Raw genomic sequence first — 14,438 nt, forward strand, 5'->3', positions numbered from 1 at the left:
CCGCTACTACTTACAGAAACAAACTTTTTTTAATGCCAGGGGCTTGTTTAGAGTGCCCAGCCCAGCCTAGCTCACGGGGCACTGTTCCCAGACGTGCTGAGCACAGCCCCACGAGGCCGCCCACCCCCACCCGTCCCCTCTCAGCACCCCAGCGGGCCCGGCACCGCTCGGAGCTGGTGAGCCGGACGCCGCGGGTAACCCGCAGACGTTGGGCTCCGGCCCGCGGCGCGGCAGCCGCCGGGCCCCGCGGGTCGGAGGAGCGCGGGCAAGGCCCCGGCCTCGCCCCGCGGCGGACACCACTGCGCGTGCGCCAAGCGGCGTCGCCGACACCTTCGGTCAAGTCCCGCCACAGCCGGGCGCGTGCGCAGCGCCGGCTGCCGCCCCGCCAGAGCACGCCCCGAGCTCCGCGCACGCGCGTAGGCACGCCGCCCGCCGCGCTCCCCCCTCCCCCCACATTCGCTTCTGCCCGTGCGTGGGAGCGTGATGACGTCCGCGGTGGCGTTTCCCTTCCCCCCCCGCCTTCGCCGTAACGTCCGCGCCGGCCCCGCCCCCTTCTATAAAAGCGGCCGTGGGCAGCGGGCGCCATTGTGCTGTGGAGCAGGCCGCGGCGGAGCGTGCTCGCGGGCCCCCCGGCGCCCTCTCCCCGCGCTCCTCTCCCTCGCGTTCGTCTCCTCCTCCTCCTTCTTCTCCTTCCCTCCCCTCTCCCCCTCCCTCCCCCTCCGGCTGCGGACATGCCGCGCGTTTACATCGGCCGCCTGAGCTACCACGTCCGGGAGAAGGACATCCAGCGCTTCTTCAGCGGCTATGGCCGCCTGCTCGAGGTCGACCTCAAAAACGGGTGAGCGCCGTGCCGCGGGCCGGGAGCCGGCGGGCGAAAGCCTCGGGCCCGGTACCGCGCGTCGCCTTCTCCGGCAGGGCCGGGCAGGCCGCGCCTGGCAGCTCCCCTGCCCCCCCCCCCCCCCCCCCCCCCCCCCCCGCCCATGTTGTCGGCGGCTCTCGCGGCCGCGCTGCCGCGTGGCGCCCGACTCAAAATGGCGGCGGCGCGGGGGGGAGCGAGGGCGCTGCGGCGGGGCCGGCCCCCATTGTCCCGGCGCGGCTCGCGCTGCCAGCCTCTGCCCCCGGGGAGCGGCCGGGGGGCGGGCGGCGAGGAGCCAGGCGGGGCCGTCGGGCGCGTCGTCCCCACCCCGCTGCGCGTCGGTACTTGCGGGGCCGGGCTTGTGGCTGACGGGCCTGTTCCTTCTCCCCCCAGTTACGGCTTCGTGGAGTTTGAGGACTCCCGAGACGCCGACGATGCCGTTTACGAGCTGAACGGCAAGGATCTGTGTGGGGAGCGCGTGATCGTGGAGCACGCCCGCGGCCCCCGCCGCGACAGGGATGGATACAGCTACAGTAGTCGCAGTGAGTATGGGCCCGTCTTTCTGCTTGGTTACAGGGCTGCTTCGGGCGAGGGACTGGAGGCAAGGGGAGGCAGCTCGGCTATGTTGGCAGGGCAGAGCCTGGGGTGATAGAGTGGATGGGACCGAGTCCCTTGGGGTTGTGGGGGTGGGTTGTCACTATCTCTGCAAGTATGGGAGCAGGGGATACCTGGTGCATCGCTGGGAGCGAGCTGTCTGTAGACATAGTGTTAATAGATGTTCTTCCTGGCACCAGCATTGCACTCAGGTACCCCCTTAAGAAATCTACAAATGCAAATACATGAAACAATTCTGGCTGCAAAATTGTGGCCTCTTCTAGAAAGGGTTTCTTGTTATTTAGAAACTATATGCTCTGCTATTTTAAAGGCTCCAGCCTTCTTCGGAGCATTTAGATAAATCAGTGATGTTCCATCACTAATGTTTATGAATAAATACCATTGCATAGTTGGGGTAGAAGCAGTCAGTTGTAAAATTTCATGTAGTGGGTGGGGGAGGATTTCAAGCAAGAAATTACTGTCTTAAGTGGGGGATATTGTAAACGTTTCTGTGCTCAGCTAACTTGTGTAATTTCTTGAGGAGCTGAGCTATATTTAACTTTACTGGCCTGGTACTGTAATTAAAGTACTATGGCTCACTTTTCAGTAGTCTCTAGAATCTTTGTGTTGGGGGGGGTGGGAATCTGTATTTTTTTTTAAATCAAATGTATGTTGTTTAAAATTGTTGCATGTTCAATTTCAAACTTTTTAACAAGTCCTTGATGTTTCAATTTAAAAGTGACCAGTGGGGCTGAGGCTGTGTCCACTGAGGCTAAGATGACTGCCTTTCCTGATTGGCCATGGCTTTTCCATACATTGTGTGACCCTTGCCCTATGACCCTTTGGCTGACCTTACCGGAAGCCATGACGACAGCAGCCTTTTGCCATTAGACGCAGGGTGATGGTGAGGATTCCAAGGGTTAGACAAAACTGGTTAAACTGAACTAGGTGACTGTTACCTTGCGTGTTTTGTGGCCAAACCACCACCAAAAACCTCATACTGTGATGTAAGTACTTAGTGTAACTAGTAAACGTTTTTGTAAAATGTAGAAATGCATGTAATCAGTTAAGTTTTATATTTTACAATGTTCTGTAAAATAAAACTTAGCAAGGTGAATCTAATAAGGAGCAGTCACTCTCTAACAGATCTTAGGAGGACAGACTTGTAGGATTTTAGTCTGTTTGATTTGCCATTAATATAGATTATGGCAAAATTGAAAGTTTATTGGAGGCATAGAGAAATAAAGTCCTACTCCAGTAAATATAACTGTTTAACTAACTTTTTCAGAACATTTTAGTTTTCTTCATGCTAGAAGACAATCTAACTTTATTTCTTTGCACAATAAAGGTGGGGGTGGTGGCGGATATAGCAGTCGGAGACAATCTGGAAGAGATAAATATGGACCGCCTGTTCGTACAGAGTACAGACTGATTGTTGAAAACCTTTCCAGTCGCTGCAGTTGGCAGGATTTGAAAGTATGTATTAATGTTCTATAGTAGAGCATGTTGTGATTAGCAGGAACCAATAACTTCCTTTTAATGTAATTGTTCATTTCGATTTAAGTAGAAGTAATTGAGAAGTATGAATGTGCACGTGAATGCACACAATGCTTTTTACATCTGCTCAGACTCGTCTTAAGCTAATGTAGTTGCAGAGTACAAGTATATGGAGTGGTTGTGTAACTTTTCATCTACTCTCAAGGATTTCATGAGGCAAGCTGGGGAGGTAACCTATGCAGATGCTCACAAAGAACGCACAAATGAAGGAGTAATTGAGTTCCGATCATACTCGGACATGAAGCGTGCCCTGGACAAACTGGATGGCACAGAGATAAACGGAAGGAAAATCAGGCTGGTTGAAGACAAGCCACGGTCAAGCCATAGGCGATCTTACTCTGGCAGCAGGTCAAGGTAACTTTTGGGACGTGTTACTCTCTATATCAAGACCAGTTAAACTTGAGAACGGGTATATGTAGGCTGGCCTACAGTAATTACCTTCAATTGATATTCTAGGAATAGGGCAATTCCTGAGAAATGTGGAAGGAATTATTTTATGTGATACGGCAAAGCTGGTGTTGAGAATTTTTTGTGTGTGAAACATCAGATGTAATTGGCTGACAGTATATTGAGTCTGGGTGGATTAGTGGTATGTCTTGATGTGGGTGTATTACTGACAAGTTCTTTAATAGTTTTTCTGTGTTAGATGGCATAGCAGGGTACACCAGACAAAGAACAAGGGATGTTAAATGTTAACGTTAAATGTTTCTAGGTCACGATCTAGAAGACGATCTAGAAGCAGAAGTCGTAGGAGTAGGAGCAGCCGCAGCAGGTCCCGTAGTGTCTCTAAAAGTCGTTCCAGGTAAGTGATACATTGCTCTGTGTTAGTACAGGAGTTGCTGCTTATTAACTGATAACTATTTACAACAGCTATAAGTGTACTTCAGTTCATGTAGAGTAACTGTCTTTCTTTTCAAAAGATCTAAATCCAGGTCACGAAGCAAAGACCGCTCACGTTCCAGATCTAAAAGCAGGAAGTCTAGATCAAAGAGCAAATCGAAACCCAAGTCTGACAGGGGTTCGCGCTCTCACAGCAGATCCAAGGAGAAGTCTGAGAAGTCTCGGTCCAGGTCCAGGTCCAGGTCTCGATCTCCCAAAGAAAATGGTAAAGGAGATGCTAAGTCTAAATCCAGGTCAAGGAGTAGGTCTCGTTCCAATTCTCCACAGCAGCAGCCATCTACCAAGGCTCGTTCAGAGTCACCACCCAAAAGAGCTGCATCGAGGTCCCGTTCCAGATCTCGTTCAAAGTCTCGCTCACGATCAAGATCTAGTTCAAGAGATTAAGACTAGAACTCTCCTCTTAAATTGCACACTATTATGGAACATTTTTCCTACTTGTCAGGCCATTAGTGTTACGTTAGTACTTCAGAAGTTTTTTTCTATTGCAGGAGCAGATGGCCTAAGAACTAAGTAATGAGGCATAAAGGTTTAATTTGTATCCTAAATTTGAAATTACAAGATCAGATGGTGGTACAAAGCAGGAAAAGCCCCCCCCCCTTTTTTTTTTAGAAATTCAGCTAAAACTTTGATTTTATAACATTTCCACAGGAGTAACTTAACTACTCTTAAGTGTAAAGTGGTTTTTATATTAAAAAATGAATATAACAAGCTTAAATCTGGGCTTTTTTGAAAGTATAATTTTTTTCATTTTTTCGTGGTTTTAGAACTGAGTATCATTGGCTTCATAGGTTTACAGCTTGCTACCAAAGGTAGGATTGCCTTGCTGAACAGGTCAGATAATTCTCTAGCTTATCTTAATTTGTGGGAGCAGGCTGCAAAACTATAAACTGTTAACATTACTAGGAAAACCTTAGACCAGCAATAAACTCAAGTTGGAGCATTTGTGTTGCATCTTAACTTGCCAAAAGAACATCCCCCCGATACTGTGACTGTATTAAAGGTAATAAAGGTACTCTGTAACCTGTGTCATACAGTATTGCTGCAAGTCATACTTCTGAAACTTAAAAGAATGAAAGTGCTCTGACATTTTTTTGCTTGACTATCAAGTGACAGTTGTCAGACACTAATGTCTCTTGGATGTGGTCCAAGTCACTAGTATGTTGTATGGTTTGTCAGCTCGAAATATCTATTGGATATGAAAACTAGCTAAATAAAGCTGTCTTCCCTCCCTTTTGACTCATTTATGTTAACATTTTGCTTCAGAATAGAACTACAATCCTATTGTGTGTGAATCTGAACTTTACTGGAAGTGTAATCTCTTCGAGCTAGAGTTCTAGTCTTAAAGGCTTTGCTAAACCACAGTTGCCAATTCACTTAAATTGTGGAATAGAACTCATCCCAAAAATTCCCCTTTATAGCTAAATTGATTTTTGTAACATGCAATAGGAAACGTTAGAACTGCCTTGTACTCTTTATACAATGTGTAGTTTGACTTGTATAAAATTAAATTGGTGACTCAAGCTCTTGTGTTTATTACAGTGTTATGGACTTCTGGGAGAATGCTGGGGAAATAACAATTTATCCTACTTATCTCTTTTACTGGAGTAACTACTTTGTTTTAGCAGGAGACTCGGGAATTCTTGAAATAAAGTTGGTTTTGTGCTTGAGATGAGCTAGTCAACCAAACAGTTATTCATTAGAAAATTCACTAGTTTTTCATTGTCCTTCCTTAAAGTGTGACTGAACGTGAAAGCATCTCTGAGTTACCAGGATTTTAGACACCTGTTGAGATAAATTGGATCATGTACTAGGAGCCGCATTCAAATGTGACTTGATGCCAACTTGCCTGGAGTTGCTGTATTAGCTAAACACTTTTTGCTATTTCCTTATCACAGCTTCAGCTTTTGCCTGTTACATACTAGTATTTGTTCTAGTAGAAGAAGGGATCTAAAATGAGTGAAGCTTGTTCTGCTTCATAAGCCCACATTCCTAGTGAAACATAAACTGAAGTGATTTCAAGGCTTATGTTGGCAGATCAGATTACTTCTATATTGCACACTTTCAATGTTGTATCTACCCCAGTGCTATGGTTTAACCCAGTCAGCAGCTAAACACCACACAGCTGTGTGCTCACCCTCCCCCCCTCCCTCTCTGGGATGGGGAGAGAAATGGGAAAGTGAAGCCGGTGAGTTCAGATGAAGACAGTTTATTAAGACAGGAAGATAATAATGATAATAGTACTACTACTAATAATGTGTATGAAACAAGTGATGCACAATGCAATTGCTCACCACCCGCTGACTGATGCCCAGCCTGTCCCTGAGCAGCCACCCCCCCACCCCGGCCAGCCACCCCTATATATTGTTTAGCATGACCCCATATGGTACGGAATACCCCTTTGGCCAGTTTGGGTCAGCTGTCCTGGGTCCATCCCCTCCCAGCTCCTGCTGCACCCCCAGCCTGCCTGCTGGCAGGACAGAGCGAGAAGCCGGAAAGTCCTTGGCTTAGTGTAAGCACTGCTCTGCAACAATTAAAACATCAGCATGTTATCAGCGCTCTTTTCATCCTAATCCAAAACATAGCAGCCTACCAGCTACTAGGAGGAAAATTAACTCTGTCCTAACTGAAACCAGGACAGCCAAGCGTGGAAAAAATCTGCACTGTTTGAGCTGCTATGCCCAGCTTTCCTACATGGAGTTTTGCAGATATTTCTGTTATAACTAAATCCACAGTTCTGAAGAGTGTTTGGTATCAAAGTTTATTTTCTGCATCTGGAATGAGAGCAGGCTACTAGGGTTAGTGATAAAAGCTTTTTTTTTTTAAAGAAATGAGGTTTTAGTTAAGGTATACTTTAGCAGAATGGCTAGCAAACTTACATGCTGTAAGTTCTGATCATTGCAGGTTGTACTTTGGGCTTCAACAGTGGGGGTTTTAGTGGGGACTTTTAAGAGAAGTCAGATGATTCTGTGCTACGTGTGTGGAAATATTTACCTCCCTGAAACTTACTGACACAAAAGCATGCTGGTTTAAAAAAAAAGGGGGAGTAGGTTAGATTTCCTGGAGAATTGCTGCCCTTTAATTATCTTTTGGTAAAACGCATGCCCCTCAAAACAGGAATTGTGAGCTTGGAGATCAGTAGCTTAAAAGCTATATATGTTTTCAATAAATTTGTAATAAAACAAGACAATAATTAGTTTCTTGCATGTGCCTGTAGATATTAATGACAGTTGGTTTCTACGACCAGTTCCCAGTGTGAGTTTGTATTGGCCTTATAGTAGCAGTTACCATCTCTGATAACACTGCATTAGATAGTGATGGCTTTTACCAACTATATTAGCTTTTTAAAGTAAGGTTGTTAGGACAATGATTGTTTGAAGTCATCTTTATTCATGAATACTTCGAGGAAGGGCCTAGATTGGATTTAACCAACCTGCCTATAACTCCTTTAAATGTTGAAGTTCTATTTAACCATTACTGGAACAATGTGTGATGTCTCCCGTGGTTACTATACAAAAGATAAACGGCCTTTTAAAACGCTAACGAAACAGGAATTCCTTGGTATCACCTGGATCCTTCTGGATTTTTTCCTGTGGAAAGCTAGTAGGATTTCAATAGTGCCAGATACTGAGCCAGTGCAGTTAAGTGCTAGGCCTTCTATAACCTTAAGAATCCACAAAAACCCCTAACAGACAAACAACAAAAAACAAACAACAACAACAACAAAAAAATCCCTTTAGCTCTGCTAGTGTCACTTGTTTGTGGCAGTGGAAGACAATCTGGTGTCAGGTGTGTTCACAAGTACGACTTTCTGAGATCTCTTTTAGATGTTACAAAAGTGTAGTTTGCATGAATAATGTCTTAAACTTCATAGAAGAGCAAAAAAAGATCATAGAAGACTTGCATGCATAGCTGTATTGTGGGGCTGTAGCGCATGCTTTCCATCAGCCTGCAGTAGCAGCAGTAGGTGATGGCAAAACCATCTGGTGTTGCTCATAGCTCAATTTTAACCCTTAACTGCAAGCCAACCCCCCTGAGTTTTTACTGTCCTGCATGATGCCATATGGCATGGAATGTCCCTTCTGCCAGTTGGGGTCATTGTCCTGGTTCTGTCATCTCCCGTCTTCTTGTGCACCCCCAGCCTCCTCACTCATGGGGCAGTACAATAAGCTTAGAAGTCCTTGACTAAGCAGAAGCTCTGCAACAACTAAAACATCATTGTGTTATCAGCATTATTCTCATCTTAAACCCAAAACACAACACAGTACGTGCTACTAGGAAGAAATTAACTATCCCAGGTGAAACCAGGACAGGGGGATGTGCTTATGTATTAGGTGTCCTAGCGCAGTATAAATTTGTTCTTGAAAAAATACGCATTGTCATCAAACATGAATTGAAGGATTGATTTTTAAATGTTAGTGTCAGCAGTTTTTGAAGGAGAAATTAATGCTGTACCATTAAAAAAAAATGTCAAGTTTAGAACCTCTGTGGCAGTATTCGGAGTCTGTTTCAAAGCTGCTCCTATTTTTGAAAAACATGTCTCTTCCTACATTTTGGTGTTTGACACAATTGCAAATTCCATACATTAGCTATTCACATGATGTTAAATATCTGCCTTAAAGGTAGATGGTGCAAATGCCTCACACCTTCGCTGTGTCTCAAACTCTGGCAGACAGTAGGAAAGTGTTTATGTAGGTGATGAGTCAGAATGCTTGTCATGAGTGACCTGTAGCTTTGGAAGCATTAATGCGATCCACCCTTTTTCCACAAGTTTTGTTTTGTGGTTAGGTAGACTTGAATAGTGCAATGTAGGCTCTTAACTCTCAAAGCTTCTTTACGCTATTATTTTTGCTAAACGTGTATGCAGATGTTGAAGAAGTTTCAGTTGTTTCATTTTACCTGGTTTTGTGAGATTTGAGCTTAATTCCTTTTAGCAACATCTTTCAATGAAATGTCTAAGTTGCTTAACTAAATAAACACAGGTGCAGTAACCTGTACGCAAGGGAACAGATCACAGCAATTGGTATGATCTATACTGCTGGAAGAGTAGTGGCAATAGGAAGATATCTACAACTAGCACGTGTTTTGGAAGGTATGTACAATGGTTCATAGTTTTGGAGATGATCCTGGGTGATTCTCTACAGGGCTACATCCTCTTGTTCACAGAAATTTGCTCCTGCAGGGTGACCTGCTTTGATTTAGAAATCTCGAATGCACATTTTAAAAAAGGAGTATTTTGACTTGTTTTAAAAGCAAAACCTTAAGTTTTGCTTGAATGTTTTGACTAAACAGGGCCACAGTTCAGTGATTTCAGTCCAAAATACTGAAAATCATGGAGGTGAAGCCAGAGTTGGAGGTGACTGGAAGATGCAGCTTGTGCTCTCATGTGGATGGAGGTGTAGGTGGAATTTGGAAAATAAATGGTCTGTGCAGCTCCTGGAACAGATTATGTTGTGTATATGAGTAGTAAATATTAATGCTGTTAGGTAAGTAGGTATGAAATAGATCACGTCTCATCTGCTTGGTGTAATCACAACGTACAACTGCACCTGATTTATCTGCTAGTCAAGAGAAATGTTGCTCCTAGAAATGGGTAAAGTGCAAAACCTTTCCCCTGTGCAGCATTTGTGTTCCTTATTCTGCTCAGTGTCAGCATCACTGCTCAGCATCAACATGAGAAGAAAATAATGCTGCATACAGTCTTTTGTGATCGTAGTGGCACAACAGTTATGTTGTGCAATTAAGTTGAGGGGCAGTGTGCAACGGCTGCACTGGGATTGCAAATCCTGTTCTGCTGAGCTGCCTGGTAGAGGCATGCCACTCAGCCTAGAGTAAATGCTGCCAGTAACTGGGAAGACAGCATAAAATATTTTAAAAGTGCCTCTTAGTTACCTTGTCTTGGTCTATTCTCTGATGATTAATAATTGTTGCTCTATGAGCTGAAAGTGTAATCCACCATTTGCCATAACTTGGGTGTCACCTATTACGTCTGACAACTATAAGCAGAATTTTTCATAGTTATCAGGTCATGAAAACCCCTCTAGAGACAGTGAAACTGAGGAACAGAACCAAAGTGACTTGCCCAGTGAATTAATAAAATAGAAGCTATGCGTGCCAGTTTGTAGTTCAAACTCTTATGTTGCCTCATGTTTTGCAAGGTCTCAGTCAGGCTGTTGGGTCAAATGAGTGCGAGATATGACTGAAGGTGAGGAGTGGCAGGCACAGCCACCTGCAGGGTACTGCCATCCCGCACAGCAGGAATGCATTAGGATTTATGTCTTGCATGTATGTCTCTTGGTAGGCACAGACTACTGGAAGTGGCAGTTATATTAGACACAAAGAGCTTGTTCCTGCTCTCCCCAAAGCAAGCAGAAATACCAGTTACCCTGGATTTCATATGGCAGGATGTGGCCTGAGGGGTGTACAGAAAGTTGCCTCTCCCAGCCTGTCCAACGTGTATCAAGTGCTGTTTTCAACAGCTGTACACCTTTTTGCACTTCTTGTACTGCTTCCGGTCTTGGTTTCTTCAGCTCCAACCTTCTGTGGATAAGCAGGACAAACACTGTAATGTCCAAAAGGCACATTTTTTGTACCCATGAGATTCTACAGGGTAGACAGACAAACCGTACTGTTTTTTTGACCAGCACTTACTAAGCACTGCTCAGCACTGAGCAACAGCAAGTCCTACGTTTCCTCACTTCCTAGAGTTCTTTGGAGATTTCATGTTAATATTTTGTAATTATTCTTTGTGCCTGTGGAATGAGTGCTAAGGAGGTCCTCCTCGCTCTCCACTGGGGCAGCACAAGCCTGCCTACTTCAGATAAGGCCTCAGGAACTAGTTTGATCTTGGAGGTCTCTTAACTGCTAGGTAAGATGTAGATACGTTACCATCAGCGATGGAGTTTGATTGCTCTCCAGGGGAGTTAGGTTAACATTAATGACTTAGAGGAGCTCCCATCTTTCATGCCTCCTGCCTGTTGTAGCCCAATTTCAAGCTTAATTTTTGAAAAAGGGTGAAAATCATGTTTAAGCCACCTCAAAACCCCAATGCAAGGCAAGGATGGGAGATGCTGGGGCCCTCAAGCTCAGCCTGACTTCTCAGTATTGTGGGAACAAAGTGCTTCATGACTACCTGCTTCTGCTATGAAAAGGGGTGGAGGCAAGACAACGTGGCAGAGCTGGATTTACCGTTCCTGCCACAGTTTATCAGAGTTCCTGAGTGGGGTTGTTCCCTCTTAACAGCAATCAAAGCTGCCATGTCTTGTCTACACCAGCTCTCCAGGGCTTGGGTGTAAGCAAAGGCGCTGTTTTGCTGCTGAGCGGCGTGCAGCATTTCTCTGCTTTGCCCAGAACTGGCACCAAGAGCTGCACTCGAGCTGGTGTGCTCCCCTTCCTGGAGCTCTGTGCTGGTCAGCACTTGCCTTCGCTCCCACCCCACGGCTCTTTTGCTGCCCGCGTGCTGGCAGCCGTTGCCTCGGCTGGGCTGACTGGTCCTTGGCGGTCACTGCTGGTGCCGGGTCCCACCTGTGCTCTGTGCTGGGCACCGGCGGTGCCCGGAGGGCCGGGGAGCCCCGGAGCTCGCCGCTGCTCCAAGGCCGGGCCCCGCCGCCCGCTCCGTGCCCGCGGGACGCGGCGCAGGGCCCGACGGAGCTGGGCCGGGCCTGGCGGCGGTGGCGCGGCCCGGAGGAGGGCACCGCGGGCAGCGGGCGGCTCCCGGGGAGCCTCGCGGCCCCTTCCGCACCGCGGCCGCGTCGGGGCTGCCCGGGCTGCGCGTTGCCGTGGCGACCCGCCGTGCGCGGCCAGGCAGCTCCCCAAAATCGTGCGGTCGGATTAAAAATTGACACTGCAGCGTTGAAGAATACACGGGTTACCATGGCGACGGCACTCATTAAGTGCATGCATTCTCAACCTGCCCAATTACCGCCCCCCCCCCCCCCCGTGCACACACTCACACTCACGCACGCGGCCGGCCCGAGCCGCCCAGCGCCCCTCCCGGCGCGGGGCTCCGCTGCCCTCGGGCCGTGCGGGCGCCGCGGAGCCCGGCAGCGGCGGGGCGGCACGGCTGTCACCCGCATCTGCGCAGCCCGCTCCCGGCCCGTGCGGCTCCGGCGCGGCTCGGCGCGGCCCCGCGAGCACCGCCCTGGCCGGGCCGCCCGGTGCGGTGCGGTGCGGGCCGCCGGGCGCCGCCGTGCAGGTAAGCGGCGCGGCGGGGGCACTGCCGGGCCCGGGCCCGCGGCAGACGGGGGCTGCGGCCAGCGCCTCCCCGCCCCTGCCAGCCCGGGCTCGCCGCTGCGGCGGGCTCGCTGGGGTTCTGCCTTTCCGTGTTTTATTTTTTTCTTTCTCCCCGAAAGGCAGGACTAGCAGCGCGGTAGCTTTGCGGTTCGGTCTCCCCAAGGGCAGCGGGGCACGCGCGCCCGGAGGCCCTGCCCGAGCCTCGCCGAGAGAGGCGGCCCGCCCCCGCCGGGCCCCTGCGCTGTGCTGGCCGCGCTGTCCCGGGGCAGGGCAGGGCAGGGCGCGGGGCCGGGCCCTGGCGGCCGCCGGCTGCAGGGGCAGCTCCTGCCCGTGGCGCCCTCGCTGCGCGCCGCCCCCTGCAGGCGAGGCGGCCCCGGCGCTCCCCGCGGAGGCGGGGACGGGGGGGAAGAACTCCGCCATTTTCACGGCCTGAAAGGAGAGCCGTGCCTTCGCGGCCGCGGGGCCTCGGGCTGGGCCCTGCGCGTTGCGCGGCGGCTGAGGCCGCACCGAGGCCTCACCGGGCCCGGCAGCGGCTCTGCGGCTCGGCCTGCCGGCGGGAGAGAGAGAGGAAAGCCGGGACGGCCCTCGCTGCCCGTGCCGGCCGGGACGCGGCGGGAAGGAGGCGGCTGAGTCGGCCCCGGGCCCCGTCCCTGCGTGCGGGGCTGCGCCCGAGCCGTGGGGCCGCTGCTCGGCGTCAGCGGGAGTCCCGGGCCCTGCAGAGCGGATAGGGAGAGAGGGGCTGTTGGGATAGTTTTTGGACTGTGTCATGTCTGTGCAACACAGAAATTTTTCTTTATGCATAACACTATGCCAAACAATGGGGGGCGTATCTAACCGAAAAAAAAAAAAAAAAGAAAAACAAAAAAGCGTGTGCGGATGTGTGTCTCTTCTGGAGTAAGTTCTGTACTGGCTGGCTGTAGATCATGGTGCGCAGACTGGTCTGCCGCCACGGTGGCTTCTTGGGAGAACAGGATAACCCCTTTCATTCCACCCTTTGTTGACTGCTAGGGGGAGCAAACAGGGTTTGTGTGGTGTGAGACAGGGCTCTCACCATGTTGTGTGGGGTTTATGTGGCAAGGTTGCAGTAGCGGGGGGCTGTAGGGGTGGCCTCTGTGAGAAGAATCCAGAAGCTGCCTCATGTTAGATAAGGGCCAGTTCCAGCTGGCTCCAAAGGGACCCACCACTGGCCAGAGCCGAGCCATTAAGCGATGTTGTTTGTGCCTCTGTGAGAGAACATTTAAGAAAGTAGGAAAAAACCTGCTGGGCAACAGCAGCTGGGAGAGCGAGGAGTGAGAAACAGCCCTGCAGACCCCAAGGTCAGTGCAGCAGGAGGGCAGGAGGTGCTCCAGGCACACAGCAGCAGTTCCCCTGCGGCCTGTGGAGAGGCCCCTGGTGGAGCAGGCTGTCCCCCTGCAGCCCACGGGTCCCACACGGAGCAGATCTCCACGCTGCAGCCCGTGGAGGAGCCCCCGGTGGAGCAGGTGGATGTGGCCTGGAGGAGGCTGCGGCCCATGGAGAGCCCCCGCAGGAGCAGGCCCCGGGCTGGAGCTGCAGCCCGTGGAGAGGAGCCCCCGCAGGAGCAGGGGGTCTGGGGGGAGCTGCCGCCCGTGGGGGACCCGTGCTGGAGCAGTTTGCTCCTGGGGGATGGACCCCGTGGTACGGAGCCGTGTGGGAGCAGTTCTTGAAGAGCTGCTGCCTGTGGTCAGCCCCCACAGGCTCAGTTCGGGAAGGACGGCATCCCGTGAGAGGGACCCCAAGCTGGAGCAGGGGCTGCGAGTGACCGAGAAGGAGTGCCGGAGACGAAATGTCATGGGCTGACCATAGCCCCCATTTCCCTGCACTGCTCGGGGGGAAGGAGGTGGAAAAAGGTGGATGGGGGAAGGTGTTTTTAGTTTGTTTTTAGTTTCTTACTGCTCTAGGTTGTTAGTAATAGATAATAAATTGCATTAATCTCCCTTATGTTGAGTCTGCGTTGCCTGTGACAAAAATTCTTGAATGAATTTCCTGTCTTTATCTCAGTCCTTCAACACTTTCATTTTTTCTCTCCCTTTCCCTTTGGGGGGGGGGGGGGATAGAGTGAGAGAGCGGCTGTGGTGGAGCTCAGCTGTCCAGCTGAGTAAAACCCCCACATGTGTGCCCAGGAGTGACCAAGGGGTGTCTCTCCCATGTGGAGCTCCTGCAGTGTCCAGGAACTCCAGCTGAGGCAGAGACAGGGCACAAGACTGCTCTTTCTTGGCTTTCCCAAGAAATTCTCTTTAGGCTGCATGGAGGTTGGTAGATGCCTGGCAACGTTCCTTCTGGC

At 50.0% G+C, this 14,438-nt stretch overlaps 2 protein-coding genes across 2 annotated transcripts in view; both read left to right on the plus strand.

The window, feature by feature from the left end:
* Nucleotides 1-572: 572 nt before the first annotated feature.
* On the plus strand, nt 573-5,427 carry SRSF6 (serine and arginine rich splicing factor 6). Its single transcript, XM_048048944.2, has 6 exons — nt 573-838; nt 1,250-1,398; nt 2,799-2,926; nt 3,153-3,361; nt 3,720-3,809; nt 3,928-5,427. The coding sequence occupies exons 1-6, from the start codon at nt 732-734 to the stop codon at nt 4,289-4,291; spliced, it is 1,047 nt and encodes a 348-aa protein (XP_047904901.1). The 5' UTR covers nt 573-731; the 3' UTR covers nt 4,292-5,427.
* Nucleotides 5,428-11,882: 6,455 nt separating this feature from the next.
* The window catches only part of L3MBTL1 (L3MBTL histone methyl-lysine binding protein 1), a 40,785-nt gene continuing 38,229 nt past the window's right edge, over nt 11,883-14,438 (plus strand). Inside the window, exon 1 of the mRNA XM_048048968.2 lies at nt 11,883-12,098. The gene's annotated coding sequence lies outside the window, so the exon portion shown is untranslated. The remainder of the gene's footprint in view (nt 12,099-14,438) is intronic.

This window comes from Anser cygnoides, chromosome 16 (genome assembly GCF_040182565.1).
Source record: "Anser cygnoides isolate HZ-2024a breed goose chromosome 16, Taihu_goose_T2T_genome, whole genome shotgun sequence".
NCBI classification, from domain to species: Eukaryota; Metazoa; Chordata; class Aves; order Anseriformes; family Anatidae; genus Anser; species Anser cygnoides.

Coding starts and splice junctions, on each gene's coding strand:
- SRSF6 (XM_048048944.2), top strand. CDS start 732: ATGCCGCGCGTTTACATCGGCCGCCTGAGCTACCACGTCCGGGAGAAG. Junction 2,927..3,152: donor GCAGTTGGCAGGATTTGAAA/GTATGTATTAAT, acceptor TCTACTCTCAAG/GATTTCATGAGGCAAGCTGG. Junction 3,362..3,719: donor TACTCTGGCAGCAGGTCAAG/GTAACTTTTGGG, acceptor AAATGTTTCTAG/GTCACGATCTAGAAGACGAT.